A 17,638-nucleotide genomic window follows, 5' to 3' on the forward strand; every position below is an offset into this window, starting at 1 on the left:
CAATGTTGCTGCACCTCAACGTGGTGATCAGGTGGCAACAAGTTTTTTAAAAGGCTTGGCTACGGCAGCAACAAATAGTAATTAGTACATATTACAATAAGATCATAAATCGATTTGTTCGCTTTATTAATTGATTTCATACAATCATAACTAAATAAATAATTTGATAAAACTATTTGATTTTGAATTATTTTCCATAATAATATTTTTAGGACTGGCACGCTCACGTTAAAGAAACTTTAACATTCAAATTTAAACAATGATGTTTTAAAAAAACCTTTCAATCATATGATAAAGATATTGTAAGTTAATTAAAGTAGGAATCTTAAAATTAGAAACCTTGATTTCAAGCAGAAACCTGAGAATCACGTTCAATAAGAAAATTTAACAATTATTTTACTTTCGTCATTAGTTTATATTAAATTTGAAATGTTTAAATTTAACTCCATGAATTTCTTAAATAAAAATAATGGCAATTTTGCATTAGACAATTAGATAACAAATTTTTGCATGCTTACATACTTAAAATGTTGATCATTTTCATCTGTGATGAAATAATGAATTGGATATTTATTTGACATTATTACAAATGACATTATACTTTTAACATTTGTAAAGAGAACTTTATATTAAATTTATAAATCATTCAAATATAAACTTGTAAACTTTTTGTATATATAATATATATACATGTTTCGATTGTTTCGTATGGTGGTAATACGATATGATCAGTCAATAGATGATATCATAGCTGTAACTGTCAGAACGTAACTATTTTAATAATACTGAAAGTTTGATTATCCTTTTAAATGAATAAAATTTTTCACAATTTAGATATGTTTCTTTTAAAAAAAAATTTTATTGGTTTAATATAACAAAATTAATAAAAGTGAATAGTGTATAAATAAAGGAATGAAAATGTAAAACATCTAATAAGTGAAATATAAATTTTATAAAGTTCATCAAACTTTAGAAAGTGACTTAAATACTACGTTAATTATAAATTTTATTTAGTTTCACACATAATCGTATATTTTGTGATTTTTGTCAAAAGAACTTTCTGAATTCTTTGGAATGGCTTACTCATCAAGCTTCATAATGTTCATTTTTACGTTATTTGCTAGTAATGCACGTACTATTATTATCTAAAAAATTTATCTTTTGTTACAGATTTTAAAGTTTTAATTCTTTTGGAAAAGTATATAGCACAAATCACGGATCTAGTTTAAAAGAGTTTTTCTCAAATCTCAATGCCGAATTTTTTTACCTTTAGAAGTGTGGAATTCCAAAGAATTCGGATCTTTACGGCAACATGGTTATATTTTAAACACCGCACTTAACAATTAGTAAATAAACATAAAAAATGTGTATATTTACTATTTACTAGCAGTTATCAACAAAAAATATTATTTATTTATTTCTTATGAATCTATTTTAAATAAATCTTTTAAAGTTATTAATGACCAATATCGGCAAACAATGCTATTACTTTAATATACAATACTTTAAAAAAAAAAACAAATGAAATAAATTCTATAAATTCTATAACAGTATTTTGCTTATTTATTTTATTTAAGCATTAAGCAATAATATTCTCAATTTACTTTACATGAATTTGTTCCAATTTATTTTGAGCATTTTGATTTCCTTGTAATGCAGATTTTTTATACCAGTAAATTGCTTGATTTATGTCTTTAACAATTCCTTTTCCATTCTCATACATAAAAGCAAGATTATATTGGGCTGTAATATTTCCTAAATCTGCTGCCTTTTGATATAATTCAAATGCCTTTTTAAAATCAATATCAGTTCCAATTCCTTTTTGATAACAACGTCCTAAATAAAATATTCCAGTTGCATTTCCTAAATCTGCTGCCTTTTGATATAATTCAAATGCCTTTTTAAAATCAATATCAATTCCAATTCCTTTTTTATAACAATATCCTAAATTAGTTATTCCACCTGCATATCCTAAATCTGCTGCCTTTTGATATAATTCAAATGCTTTTTTTAAATCAATATCAGTTCCAATTCCTTGTTCATAACAATATCCTAAATTAGTTATTCCACCTGCATATCCTAAATCTGCTGCCTTTTGATATAATTCAAATGCTTTTTTTAAATCAATATCAGTTCCAATTCCTTTTTGATAACAACGTCCTAAATAAAATATTCCAGTTGCATTTCCTAAATCTGCTGCCTTTTGATATAATTCAAATGCCTTTTTAGAATCAATATCAGTTCCAATTCCTTTTTGATAACAACGTCCTAAATAAAATATTCCAGTTGCATTTCCTAAATCTGCTGCCTTTTGATATAATTCAAATGCCTTTTTAAAATCAATATCAGTTCCAATTCCTTTTTGATAACAACATCCTAAATAAAATATTCCAGTTGCATTTCCTAAATCTGCTGCCTTTTGATATAATTCAAATGCCTTTTTAAAATCAATATCAGTTCCAATTACTTTTTGATAACAACGTCCTAAATAAAATATTCCAGTTGCATTTCCTAAATCTGCTGCCTTTTGATATAATTCAAATGCCTTTTTAAAATCAATATCAGTTCCAATTCCTTTTTGATAACAACATCCTAAATAAAATATTCCAGTTGCATTTCCTAAATCTGCTGCCTTTTGATATAATTCAAATGCCTTTTTAAAATCAATATCAGTTCCAATTCCTTTTTGATAACAACATCCTAAATAAAATATTCCAGTTGCATTTCCTAGATCTGCTGCCTTTTGATATAATTCAAATGCCGTTTTAAAATCAATATCAGTTCCAATTCCCTTTATATAACAATCACCTAAATAAAATATTCCATCTGCATTTCCTAAATCTGCTGCCTTTTGATATAATTCAAATGCCTTTTTAAAATCAATATCAATTCCAATTCCTTTTTTATAACAATATCCTAAATTAGTTATTCCACATGCATATCCTAAATCTGCTGCCTTTTGATATAATTCAAATGCTTTTTTTAAATCAATATCAGTTCCAATTCCTTGTTCATAACAATATCCTAAATAAAATATTCCATCTGCATTTCCTAAATCTGCTGCCTTTTGATATAATTCAAATGCCTTTTTAAAATCAATATCAGTTCCAATTCCTTTTTGATAACAACATCCTAAATAAAATATTTCAGTTGCATTTCCTAAATCTGCTGCCTTTTGATATAATTCAAATGCCTTTTTAGAATCAATATCAGTTCCAATTCCTTTTTGATAACAACGCCCTAAATAATATATTCCATCTGCATATCCTAAATCTGCTGTTTTTTGATATAATTCAAATGCTTTTTTTAAATCAATATCAGTTCCAATTCCTTGTTCATAACAATATCCTAAATTAGTTATTCCACATGCATATCCTAAATCTGCTGCCTTTTGATATAATTCAAATGCTTTTTTTAAATCAATATCAGTTCCAATTCCTTGTTTATAACAATCACCTAGACAATTTATTCCATCTGCATTTCCTAAATCTGCTGCCTTTTGATATAATTCAAATGCCTTTTTTATATCAATATCAGTTCCAATTCCTTGTTTATAACAATATCCTAAATTAGTTATTCCACCTGCATATCCTAAATCTGCTGCATTTTGATATAATTCAAATGCTTTTTTTAAATCAATATCAGTTCCAATTCCTTGTTCATAACAATATCCTAAATAAAATATTCCATCTGCATTTCCTAAATCTGCTGCCTTTTGATATAATTCAAATGCCTTTTTTATATCAATATCAGTTCCAATTCCTTGTTTATAACAATATCCTAAATTAGTTATTCCACCTGCATATCCTAAATCTGCTGCCTTTTGATATAATTCAAATGCTTTTTTTAAATCAATATCAGTTCCAATTCCTTGTTCATAACAATATCCTAAATAAAATATTCCATCTGCATTTCCTAAATCTGCTGCCTTTTGATATAATTCAAATGCCTTTTTAAAATCAATATCAGTTCCAATTCCTTTTTGATAACAACATCCTAAATAAAATATTTCAGTTGCATTTCCTAAATCTGCTGCCTTTTGATATAATTCAAATGCTTTTTTTAAATCAATATCAGTTCCAATTCCTTGTTCATAACAATATCCTAAATAAAATATTCCATCTGCATTTCCTAAATCTGCTGCCTTTTGATATAATTCAAATGCCTTTTTTATATCAATATCAGTTCCAATTCCTTGTTTATAACAATATCCTAAATTAGTTATTCCACCTGCATATCCTAAATCTGCTGCCTTTTGATATAATTCAAATGCTTTTTTAAAATCAATATCAGTTCCAATTCCTTGTTCATAACAATATCCTAATTTAGTTATTCCACTTGCATATCCTAAATCTGCTGCCTTTTGATATAATTCAAATGCTTTTTTTAAATCAATATTAGTTCCAATTCCTTTAAAATAACAAAATCCTAAATTAGCTATTCCACTTGCATATCCTAAATCTGCTGATTTTTGATTTAATTCAAATGCCTTTTTAAAATCAACATCAGTTCCAATTCCTTTAAAATAACAAAATCCTAAATAGTTTATTCCTTTTGAATATTCTCTTTCAGCTACTTTCTTAAATAATTCAAAAGCTTTATCATAATCTTTATAAACACCATTCCCATATGTATAACAGCAACCAAGATTATATTGTGCTATAATATTTCCTGAATTTGCAGCTACCTGATATAATTCAAATGCCTTTTTTTTATCAATATTAATTTCAATTCCTAAATAATTAAAATCTCCAAGTAAAACAATAGAATTTGAATGATTTTGATTATTTAATAACCAAATATAAATTTCCTGTGGAGTTATATTATGATTATTAAGATAATTATAAATGCATAGTCTTTCTAATTCTTCATTTTCTACGCTTAATTTATCAGAAAGTTCAACCATTTCATCAACTGTCACCTTAAAGTTATTATTCGATAATATTGAAGAATCTATTTCTTTAGTATTCATTTTGTTAAACTTTTGAATAAATTTGGATAATTCCCCATGTGATGGTGATGAAGTATTTATAGGATCTTCAAAAGCATTCAAATCGAGTTGTTGTTTACTTGATAATTGGTTTGTACAAGAGTCATTTGTCCGAATATCGTCTATAATCATATTATTATTCTTCAGAATAATTGCATTTAATTTAAAGACCACCTGATTGATAGTTGGACGATTATCTGGTTCATTATTCCAACAATCTAAAAATAAATAGAATTAATTTAATTAACATTAATATAAACATAAATTAATTATTAATTATATTTACCAGCATAAATATTTACATAATCTTCGGGCGTATCAGGAATGGGTGTCTCTCTAAGGCCTTGTGATATATTAATTGCTAAACAAACGTCATTCGGTTTACCTTCAGTATCAAAAGGAGGATTTCCACTAGATATCTCCCATAAAAGTATTCCAATACTATAAATATCACTTTTTTTATTCAATTTATAATCTTGATTACTAAAACTTTTTGGGTCAATATAAGGAACCATTCCAAATAATTTCGTTGAAGAAAGGTTGGATGATTCTTCAATTCTTTTTGATAGACCAAAATCAGCTAATTTAACTATATTTTGATGAACTAATACATTTTTGGAATGCTATTAATATTATTAAATACAATAAATTTATTAATTACAATTCAACAAACATGAAATAACAAAATGTAAACAAATGAATTACCAGATCACGGTGAATAATTCCTTCGTCGTGTAAGCATAATATAGCACAAGCCAACTGAAATGCCATATTAGATTTATTATTCCAAGTAAGATTATCAAAATGTTTCTTCAAATATTCTCGAAGAGTACCTCCATTTGCATATTCCATTACTAACAAATATTTTTTTGAATTATCAACTTGATTTTCTTTGTAAAAAAAATAAAATAAAATAATAAATTTAGATTTTACAATCAAATTATGCATGAAAAGAAGGTATATTGTACCTGTTGCAATACCACAGAAACGAATAATATTCTCATGAAAATCCACTTCACGCTGAATTTTAAGCTAAATAGAATTTTAAATTAGAAGTTATATAAATTATAATGTAATAATTATTTTATTATTACCTCTTTAACTATCTCTTTAATTGTGACGTTGTTACAATTGAAAAAAGATTTTAATGCCAAATAATATGGAGAACTTTTCCATTTCGCACGGTAAACTTTCCCAAACCCTCCAACCCCAATTTCTTGAAAATTAGTAAACTGATTGAGTTCATAATATTTAAAGTAATCTTTTGCAATGGCTTCCTCAATCCAATTAATCCACTCATTATTTGAATTTTCAGTAAATTTTACGGGTATATTAGACTCAGTGTTATTAGACATTATTGGACTTCTTAAATTTTATTGACGAAGTTAATATTTTTTTTTTTTCATGCGATTTAAGTTTTCTTCTTATAAGGACTTGTATTACCAAAACGTAATTGTGCATGGAAGTACAGTAACTGTCGATCACTTCAGGTGATACTTTAAAAATAGGTGCACTGATTGTACTGTGTAATGATTTATATATGATCAAAAATCCCGGATAGCAATCTTGGGTGCATCCAGGGTACTTTGGGATTTATGAACAACTACTTTGGATACAACCCGGTGTAATGCTGGAAATTACCCAGTGAATTTGTTAATTGTGGGGCGCAGTATTATATTTAGCTTAAGCGTATAAAATTTGAAGTATTATAATTGTGGAATGTTACAAATGTAACATCCGTAACGATGTAAAACTATTCTTGTGTTCATCTCTATTTTTAGATTTGGGTACGGGAATTAAGTTCGGGAGACTACTAAATAAGGAAATGAAAGTGAAGATCAAATAAAAGAAGTTTTGAAAAGTCGATATTAATGAAAAGTCGAAAATGACATTTTTGAAATTCTTATAATGAGAGGAAAAGGTTTACTAAAAGTAAAATTTGTCAAATTGAAATTGGAAGATTTCAAAAAGGGAAGACGAAAAACACTGAATTTATTTTAATGAAAATAAATCATTTTACTATTAAAAGGGAGATAGATTGTATTAAGGAAAAAGGATTTTTTTTTCATTTTGGATTTTATTTTTATAATTTTGAGTATTACATTAACCAAGCGTTGTATATTATTAATAAAGGATTATTTTTGTAGCAACGTGATTATCCATCACGGGCATAAGTATGATCATAGAATTTACGTAATTTACGTTTCAGTTTATATTATGCAGATCAGATTTTAGTTAATTCGAGCCAGAATTATCTCTAAATACGGGCTGCAATTTTCAACGTTGTTTAATATTTTTTAGAATCATAAAATCATAAACAATATCGCATAAAATTGCAATTTTAATTAAAAATTCTGGTCTGGGTACGGTTCAGACCACATTTTCATATTTTAATTAATAACGAGTAGAAATGCGTCTAACACCGTCCCTGGACATCAGTAATGTAATAATTTAATGTGCAATTGTTATTTGTTTAATTAAATATAATATAACAATGATAATAAAATCAAAAGTGAAAATGAAAGAAAATAAAATAAAAATGCACAGGGAGCATAAATAAATTGATTTAATATATTTGTTTCAAATATATCTATTAATTTATTAAATTTGACTTGGTACCCAAGGATTGGTTGGTATATAACTTTGGTTATTAATAGTAGAATATCTTGAAGTGTATGAAGTATTTTAGTTAATATATTACCTCAAACTTTATAATAAAGTACGGACTGATCTTTTATAAATTTTATAATTATCATTTTGAAAAGCCTGTAATTGATTTTGTAATTGTCTTAGCATATTTTCAGAATCATCTTAATAATTTAATTGTCAAAAATATAATGTTGAAAAAATATGATATGATATAATTAAAAGTTGGTTTTTTATTGTGAAAATGATAAAAATTGTAATTTCTTTTCATACCGTTCTTTATGCAATATCACTCTCATTATGAAACATTTTTTAAATAATCTCATGATAATATTTTTTTGAATTTTGCAACTAAGGGCGGGCAAAAAAATTTTTTAGATTCTCGTGACATAAAATTCTAAAAATGACCGGAATTTTATATATGTAAAATTTTTTCATATGTAAAATTTTTTACGCACATTGGCCAAAAACTTAAAATCACGTGATAAATTTTTTTTTACTATAAAAAAAAAAATCCATTTTTCGAAAAACTGACCTGGCCGGGTAACGAGAATCTAAATTTTATTTTTGTCCGGCATAAAATAGGTCAGTGTTATGATTTGTATAAGTAACTTAATGTCACATAAAAAATAAATGATTTAATGATTGTCGTACATGGATTATTTCATGAACATGAAAAGTGCTAAATACCTTGCTTTTCAAAATCATTTCACTGATGCTTATGATTATTTTGTCTGAAAGATGAAGTACTAAAGGAGTTTAAGTTATATAGTAATATAGTAATCCAAAATTATAATGATTTGAAAATTAAATTTATCAAATTTTTAAGAGACTAATTATTAACGGTTAATATTCAGCAGATTTACGTAATAAGATATTTTATTTTTTATATTTATACATTAAAAAATAAATAATAAATAAATAAATTTAAAATTCTGATGGTCACAGTTTTTTTATCAGGTGTGTATTTTTTTTTTAAAAAAAAAAGGTTCGTCCAGATAATTTAATGAAATAACTAGGGTAATTTGGTATTGTTAGTGAGTTATAATATAATTATTGCATTATTCAGTAATTATTTATATATATTTTAAGTAATATAATAGGGTTTATATTAAAAAGTTGATTTGTATTTTGTATATTTATCAAATAATAAATTTTATGGTTTATTTTGAGTTTATTAGTTTTATTAAAGAAATATTATATTTAATGATCAAAATGAATTAATCCTGTAACATGTTAAATGGTAATAATATAAAGATAAATATAAATATAATAGTTTGTATTGATTTTAATAAAATATTAGATATGATGATAATGTTAAGTATACGTCAAGGTTGCATGGGATGATCTCCCTCCTGAATATTATCGAAAATTAATTGATAGTATGCCTCAGAGGGTCAATGCTGTTATTTTCGCGAATGGATATAGAATTAATTATTAAATTTTTGTAAAATTCAATAAAGGAAGGCGTAATGAACATGTTAAATTTTTATTTTCATTTTATAAAACATATAAAAATTTTTTAATTTTGAAAAGTGGCCGGATCATTTAGGCCACCATCTGTATGTAACATGATCTGTCCATGTTATTTGATTGGTGGTCGGGTCATATTATACACAATTCTTTATTGCTAATTAGTGTTTCGATCCGTTGCCGGGTTCAACCGGATAAACCCGGATAATTTTTTTTTTTAGGTATCCGGATAATTACGGTTTTTACCCGGATAAATATCCGGATAAAAAATGGTCAGATTGACCCGGAATCCGGATAAAAAATAAAAAAAAATTTTAAAAAAATTTAAATCATAACATTTCATATATTTTCAGATGAGTTAAAATATTATATATGATTACTTTAAATATTTTTTTTTATTGTTTTAATTATTCGTTAACCACAAGGAAAAATTTTAAGTTATGTCACAAGATTTGTCACATAATTTGAATTTAATATATTAAATTCGCGGCATTTATTATTGATTTGTTTTCAGATATAATGTGTTCTGTGGGTGGTGTTATTCCATGCTTAACAACAGATCCATCATATTTATAACTTTTTGTACATTTTCTCCATTATCTGATATAAACTGACAATATGCACGTATTTCTCCATTTTCACTTTGTTTTCTAACAAAATATTCCCATACCCAACTCACTTTTGTTTGTGGTTTAGTCATTGTAGTAGTTAGTTTAAAGGGATTTGGATTATTTGATATTTGACTTGTTAATTCAAGTATAGTTAACTTATTTTACTAGCACTTATCATCCTTTATTTTCCAAGTGTCCTAGATAATTTTTTAGGTCATCCTCTTTTTAGTATTAGAGTAATTTCTGTAACTTCATCACTGGACTCTTCATTTTCACTTAGAGTAATATAATCTTGAACGTTACTGTTTTCCATAATTTTATGAATTATTTTCCACTATTCAAAAATATGTTTCAAGTGAAATTACAAAAAAATCCAAGAAAATGATTACAGTATTTATTTATTTTGGTTAGGGCTTAGGACTACATTAACTAACTGTACTTAAATTTATAAATAAAAAAATAAATGCTATAAATAAATTTTTATATCAATCCCACGAAATTTAATTGTCATAAATTTAATAAATGCCACGAATTTAGTAGTTAATTAAATGCCATATATTTAATTAATTAAATGCCACATTAAATTAAATGAATGCCACGAATTTTATTTATTAAAAATGATCTACAGTAAAAAAAATTTAAATAATTTTATCCGGATTTCGGTTTCTACCCGGATATATCCGGATTTTTATCCGAGTCGGATAATCCGGATAGAAACCGGATATTTTTTTTAATTTATCCGGATGACGGTTTCTGCCCGGATCGAAACACTATTGCTAATATAATTTTCCGGTTAATGAAATTTTAATCACTTTTTTTACAAAAAAACTTAGTTTGTATTAATAATAATTTTTCTATTCCCATCCTCTTGGAATGAATGATGCAGCTATCCAGTTATTTTCAGTTTTTGTAATTACAAATTTTTTTTAAATGAATATTATTCCTTTTTCAGTCAAAGCCAATTTTTTTTCCATCATTGTAATTCTTTTATTTATTTAGTGTTTTTAATAATTTTTTTATCACTATAAAAATTTGTTTTTAAATTTTCTATTAATAAAATAGTGGCAAAAAAAAAATAATAAAAATTGATATGAAAATATAGAAACATAATATGGACGAAATTATATTTATTTTGTAAAAGATATTTTGCGATGTGATTTTAACATGATTTATATAAAGAAAAAAACTCCATTAATCCATTTATATTTTGAAACAATAAAATGATATATCTTTTTTTTATACTGTATATTCATACTGTATGCTTATAAAAAAATAAAATCTCCATATTTTTTAATATTCCACATTTTAAAGTACTTAATTAAATTCATATATTTATTATTAAATTCAAATAATAGAATAGCATCTGTTTTTTAATACTAATATATTTCATTAATTTATAATGTTTCATACATTGCATTTATTTATTAAGTTTCATTTATTCACATTTATTGTTAACCTTTTGTATACATGCAATTTACTTTATATATACTGCCTATTATCAGAATAAGTATGTTAATTATGTAATCATTTATGAACTTAATAAATAAACGCGTTAAAAAAAGAATCAGAATAAGTAAAAATTGGCAAAAAATCGGATAGCCAATTTTTGGCTACATCTGTCCAATTTGTGACTTTTACAGCCGATTTCATAGATCGTTAGTGTATTACCAATATAAAAATGTAGATTCCATAATCCATATACAATTTTTTTGTATGGTAAAAAATAAAGAAAAATTTATATTGTAATATTAAATTTAATTTTAAATAATAATGCTTTATTAAGTAATATTAAATAAAAATTTAAATTTTAAAAATACATTAAAGAATGTAAATTTATTTGCAATTCAGTACGTATAGTATAATCATAAAAAATATAAATTACTCCACTGCATTTTCATGAAAATTGGATTTTGACTGCTAAACAACTTTTAATTAATAAAAGAAGTCGATTTCCTTTGACCAAAATGTTCAAAATACGTTCTGAAGTGACAAAACAGAAAAAATAAAATTCATGAATGAGTACCGTTGTGAAAAACGTGAATAACCCTTCAAGTATTAACTGTACCTTCATGAAAATTAATATCCAAGCAGATTATGACCCACTGAAAAACTTTCAATTAATATAAGAAGTCAATTTACTTTGACTAAAATGCTCAAAATACGCTCTGAAGTGACAAAACGGAAAAAATAAAATTCGTGAATGAGTATCGTTGTGTAAAACGTGAATAACCCTTCAAGTATTAACTGTACCTTCATGAAAACTAATATTCAAACAGATTATAACTCGCTGAACAACTTTCAATTAATATAAGAAGTTGATTTACTTTGACTAAAGTGCCTAAAATACGCTCTGAAGTGACAAAACGGAAAAAATAAAATTCGTGAATGAGTACCGTTGTGAAAAACGTGAATAACCCTTCAAGTATTAACTGTACCTTCGTGAAAATCAATATCCAAGTAGATTATCACCTGCTGAACAACATTCAATTAATATAAGAAGTCGATTTACTTTGACTAAAGTGCTGAAAATACGCTCTAAAGTGATAAAACAGAAAAAATAAAATTCCATTGTGAAAAACGTGAATAACCCCTCAAGTATTAACTGTACCTTCATGAAAATTAATATCCAAGCAGATTTTGACCCGCCAAAAAACTTTCAATTAATCAATTAATATAAGAAGTCGATTTACTTTGACTAAACTGCCCAAAATACGCTCTGAAGGTAAAAAAAATTTGTAACTTAGTACTATCATGTAAAAATGTAAATAACTCCAAAAATATTAACTGTGCTTTCATGTAGATTAATATCTTAACAGCTTCAAACTTGCTGAACTACTTTTAATTAAAGAGCAAGATTTACTTTGGCCAAAATGCTCAAACCATAATTTGAAATATGTGCAAACAAACTATAATATTTGTTTATATTTAAATTCTGAGTTATTTAATTTAAATATGTTTGTGTTTATATTTAAGGAAAAAAAATAAAATTTTACTTCTATTTTATTAGGTTTTTGTAAATGAAAAGACAAAAAAATAATCAGCTGAAAAAATAAAAAAATTCTTTGTTAATAACTGTAATACATGATCACATGTTGCAATATTAAAATCGGAAATCCTATATTTAAATTGGTAATACGTATTACATATATGACCGATAGGCCAAATTATATCTCCTGCTATTACAATTGTAAAATAATATTAAAATTATGAATAAATTAAAAGTTTTTCTAATTTGAAAAATGCAAATCTCTCTGAATTACTCAAATTTTCAAATCTGTTTATTATAGTATAATCAATAGTTAATTTTTACTGCAAAATCTCCTAGGAATGGATAAATAAATACATATAAAATTTACTACCCAGTAAGGTTTTTTTGGATGGTTCTAACCTCTACTTATTATTTATTTTATTTATTTTATTTTTTTTATAGAGAGAAATTGTCATAATACATGTATTATTTTAAAATTAACATTTTAAAAATTAAATTGAAAAACTATAATTTATTAATTAACAATAAAATGTTTTTTGTTAAAATTATTTAAAAATTTTTTAAATTATAGCGAAAATGCTACAACAGTAAATAATATTATAATAGCGAAATTGATCAGCAAACAAATGAAAACATGCAAATATTGAATGATGTCTCAATTTAACAGGTATTTTCAGTGGCACAGGAAGAGTTTTTGCGAAAAGTTGGCATTAGAAGTTTTTTTCATTGTCATTGTCATTGACATTGACATTGACATTGACATTGACATTGACATTGACATTGTCACTGACATTGACATTGACATTGTCATTTTTTTTTTTTTTTATTTTTTTTTACATTGTCATTGTCATTTACAATAAAGTTATATAAGATTAATTTGAGAGTTTTTTACCAAAAAGGAAATTTTTTTATAAAAAGAGAAATGATTTTCAATTTCGAGGCAATTCAGCAGGTGTTTTAATAACAAATTGAGAAATGATTTCCATAGAAAATCTCGTGACAAAATTTATAATAAATTTAAAAATAAATGATCAACAAATGATCAACAAAATTGTTACTAGTTTTATAAAAAACGCCCAATAATATCTTTTTATTGTTTTAATTACTAACTAAAAGTTCATTTCCTTCTTAAATACAAACTAATAACAGAAATAAAAATGATTACTAATTGACAAATTCTTTTTATCTACATAAATTCTTTATTACTACTAAGTAAATAATTCAGTTCAGCAAAATACTAGATAAATACTAATATATAAATATAACACTTTTATTTACTCAAATTCCTAAACTACAGTTTGTTTCTTTCCAAAAGTTTATTAAGTCATTATTAGTATACAAAGAGGTTGTAAAGAAATTATGCAAAACCTATTAATGTATTTTGAATAATTAAAATAATTTATTTAAAACACCAGTTTGGCTAGGTCTTTAAATTTTGGACAAAGGCTACAATAAATCCTTTATAGCGATTTTAATACCATATTTGAATTTACTCAAATTATTTTGTGCAACAGCATCTCCACTTTTGGCTGCTTTTGTGAACCATTCAGTTGCCTTATTCTCGTTTTTTTCTAATCCCAAACCATGTTCATAACAATATCCCAAATTATTTTGTCCCATTTTATACCCTTTTCCAGCTGATTTTAAATACCACTCAAATGCTTTTTTCTCATCCTTATCTGTTCCTTTACCATATTTGTAACAATCTCCTAAATTATTTTGTGCTACTGAATCCCCATTTTCAGCTGCTTTTGTGTACCATTTAAATGCTTCTATTTCATTCTTATCCGTTCCTTTACCATTTTCATAGCAATATCCTAAATTATATTGACCCTCAGCACATCCTATAATAGCTGATTTTGTATACCATTCAATTGCTTTTGTTTCATCCTTATCTGTTCCTATCCCATGGTCATAACAATATCCCACATTACTTTGACTCATTGCATCTCCATTTTCAGCTGATTTTAAATACCATTCAAATGCTTTTGCTTCATTCTTATCTATTCCATAACCTTTTAGATAACAATATCCCACATAACTTTGACTCTTTACATCTCCATTTTCTGCTGATTTTAGATACCATTTAAACGCTTTTATTTCATTCTTATTCGTTCCTTTACCATGTTCATAACAAGATCCCACATGAATTTGACTCATTACATATCCATTTTCAGCTGATTCTAAATACCATTCAAATGCTTTAATTTCATTCTTATTCGTTCCTTTACCAAATTCATAACAATATCCTGCATTATATTGACCCTCAGCACATCCGGTAATAGCTGATTTTAAATACCATTTAAATGCCCTTGGTATATTTTTTCTTACTCTATCTTTGCCAGTTTGAAAACAAAATCCTATCTTATTTTGTGCTATTGAATTATTTGATATCGCAGATTCTAAATCCATTGCAAAACTACCCTTTATCATTCTTTTCTTCTTATTTCTTCTATGAGCACGAAATTTAGCTGGTTGAATAGATTTTAAAAACAAGTCAAATGCTTTTTCTTCGTCTTTTTGTGTTCCTATTCCATCCATGTAACAAATTGCTAAATTATATTGTGCACTTAAATTCCCTTCTTCAGTTAAACGTAGAAGTAATTCAAAAACTTTTTTATAATTATTAACACTTCCATCTTTCCTACAAATTGCTAAATTAAATTGTACTTCTAATTCACTATTTCCGTTTATTCTTTCAAGAAACACCAATTTGTTTTGGTTAAGATCAGTAACAGCAGATAAAATCATACTATTAATAATATCTTTATAATGAAATAATGATAATAAATATTTTCCAATAATTGTATTACTATTTCTTAACAAATTGAATGCACCATTATTTTTTACAATCAATTGTAATTGATTCTTATCTATTATATCTAAAGAATCATAATCAATATTATTATTGATGGCAATTAAATAACAATCCAACGCCTTTTCCCTATTAAGATCACAACCAATACCAAATTGATAAAAATATCCTATTAAACTTGTAAACCAAGATTTATTTCTTTTATGATTTTCCATTATTTTGAGAATTTTTTTAGGATTTTTATCATTATTTTCATGGAAAGAGATTATCCAATTAGTCGAAATATTTTCAAAATCATCAATATCATCTATTTTAACAATGTAATTATGAAATCTTATTATAAGATTCTTTAAAAGATTTTCATCACCTAAAGTAATATTGATATCTTTAATTTTATTGGACGACATTGTTGGTTTTCTTGTAAGTCTATTTTTTTTTCTTTTTTCAAAAAAAAAAAATTCTGTTGGATTCTAACGTTAGCAATTCTTTAAATAAGGCCACTGTAGATCAAAGTGGTACGACATTTTGTAAGGTCATCTGATACCTGTTGAATGATCAAATGACCAGTACAATATATATTTTAAATAAAGATTGATTAATTATGCAGATCCAATTCTTGGAGTTAAACAATTTAAGAAATTATATTCAGTCATGCAGATTTTCTTTGTTAATCATCACAAAGTATAAATGCATAATAACAAAGAATTGAATATTCGATAATTAAACCTTTTTTCAAAAAAAAAAAAAAAATTTTATTAAACATCACCATGAAATATAAACGTACTTTCGCAGCGATTTGCACCTACGAATACATATAACAAAAATGTCTATCTAATAATATAATTACTATTTATAAAAAATGACTAGATGATTACATTGTAATTTAATCAACGTTGAAAAATATCGTCATATCAAATTATATCAAATTATACCGATTTTTATATGTTTCTCTCATGTAGTGGAAAAGTGAAATTTTATCATTATATTAATATATATCGGTATATCGAATATCGATATATCGAGGTCTGACTATACTTATTACAATAAAATATCATTGATTAATTCATTATGAAAATTGCGTGTTAAATATAACATTATGTAACAATACATAATAAATAATATAATTACAGTCAACTCCCTCTATAGTCACTCCCGTTATAGTCACATTCTACTATATAGTCACACCAGTTGAATGTTCAAAACACTTTATTATTAAAATTTATCCTATATAGTCACAATCTATCTATAGTCACTATCACACCTATCCTCAAAAATCTTATATTAAAAAGAACCGTTTATAATCACAGTTATATAAAGAATATATTAAATAACTTGGCATCTAATAATCGTACAAAGATGTATCATAGCTTGTTAGAATCGTCTCACTGAGACAAATCGAATGGTGGTAGTTTTATCCTTTTCCGATCACTGGCTGACGAGTTATTCAACAAAATGTTGAACATCGGCATTATAATATTTCTTGATTTACGTTTACTGCGCCATTTAACATTTTGCTAGATTTCTCAGTACCTAGTGATTGTAAAAAGACGATTTATAGCTCGTTGGAATCGCCTCATCGAGACGAATTGAATGGTGGTAAGCTCATCTCTCTGTGATCAATATTGACGGAGTTATTACTTAAAACCCATTTAATATTTTTTAATTTCGGAAATTGATCTAGTGATTGGATTTCGATGTATCTTATACCATTAGAACCGTCTCATCAAGACGAATCGAATGGCGGTAAGATCATCTCTCTATGATTAATATTGGCAGAGTTATTACACAAAAACCATTAATATTTTTTAATTTCGGAAATTAATCTAGTGATTGGATTTCGATGTATCTTATACCATTAGAACCGTCTCATCAAGACGAATCGAATGGCGGTAAGATCATCTCTCTATGATTAATATTGGCAGAGTTATTACACAAAAACCATTAATATTTTTTTAATTTCGGAAATTAATCTAGTAATTGGATTTCGACGTATTTTATACCATTAGAACCGTCTCATCAAGACGAATCGAATGGCGGTAAGATCATCACTCTACGATTAATATTGGCGAAGTTATGATACAATAAAGTTTTAAGTATAATTCTGGCTAAAATTA

At 25.6% G+C, this 17,638-nt stretch overlaps 2 protein-coding genes across 3 annotated transcripts; both read right to left on the bottom strand.

Moving 5' to 3' along the window:
- Positions 1–1,600: 1,600 nt before the first annotated feature.
- OCT59_026981 (uncharacterized protein) lies at positions 1,601–6,345 on the bottom strand (the record flags this gene model as incomplete). Its single annotated transcript, XM_066136628.1, has 5 exons — positions 1,601–5,208; positions 5,277–5,613; positions 5,696–5,880; positions 5,959–6,022; positions 6,085–6,345. The coding sequence occupies 5 exons, from the start codon at positions 6,343–6,345 to the stop codon at positions 1,601–1,603; spliced, it is 4,455 nt and encodes a 1,484-aa protein (XP_065993097.1).
- Positions 6,346–14,155: 7,810 nt separating this feature from the next.
- On the bottom strand, positions 14,156–15,931 carry OCT59_026982 (uncharacterized protein; the record flags this gene model as incomplete). 2 transcript variants are annotated; one of them, XM_066136629.1, is made up of 1 exon in its annotated part: positions 14,156–15,931. In XM_066136629.1, one exon carries the CDS (start codon positions 15,929–15,931, stop codon positions 14,156–14,158), a length of 1,776 nt encoding a protein of 591 aa, XP_065993098.1. The 2 variants fall into 2 exon arrangements, with proteins under 2 accessions (XP_065993098.1, XP_065993099.1); XM_066136630.1 differs by having other exon boundaries at positions 14,156–14,653.
- Positions 15,932–17,638: the final 1,707 nt, after the last annotated feature.

The sequence above is a fragment of the Rhizophagus irregularis genome, chromosome 7 (assembly GCF_026210795.1).
Source record: "Rhizophagus irregularis chromosome 7, complete sequence".
In the NCBI taxonomy this organism is placed as follows: domain Eukaryota; kingdom Fungi; phylum Glomeromycota; class Glomeromycetes; order Glomerales; family Glomeraceae; genus Rhizophagus; species Rhizophagus irregularis.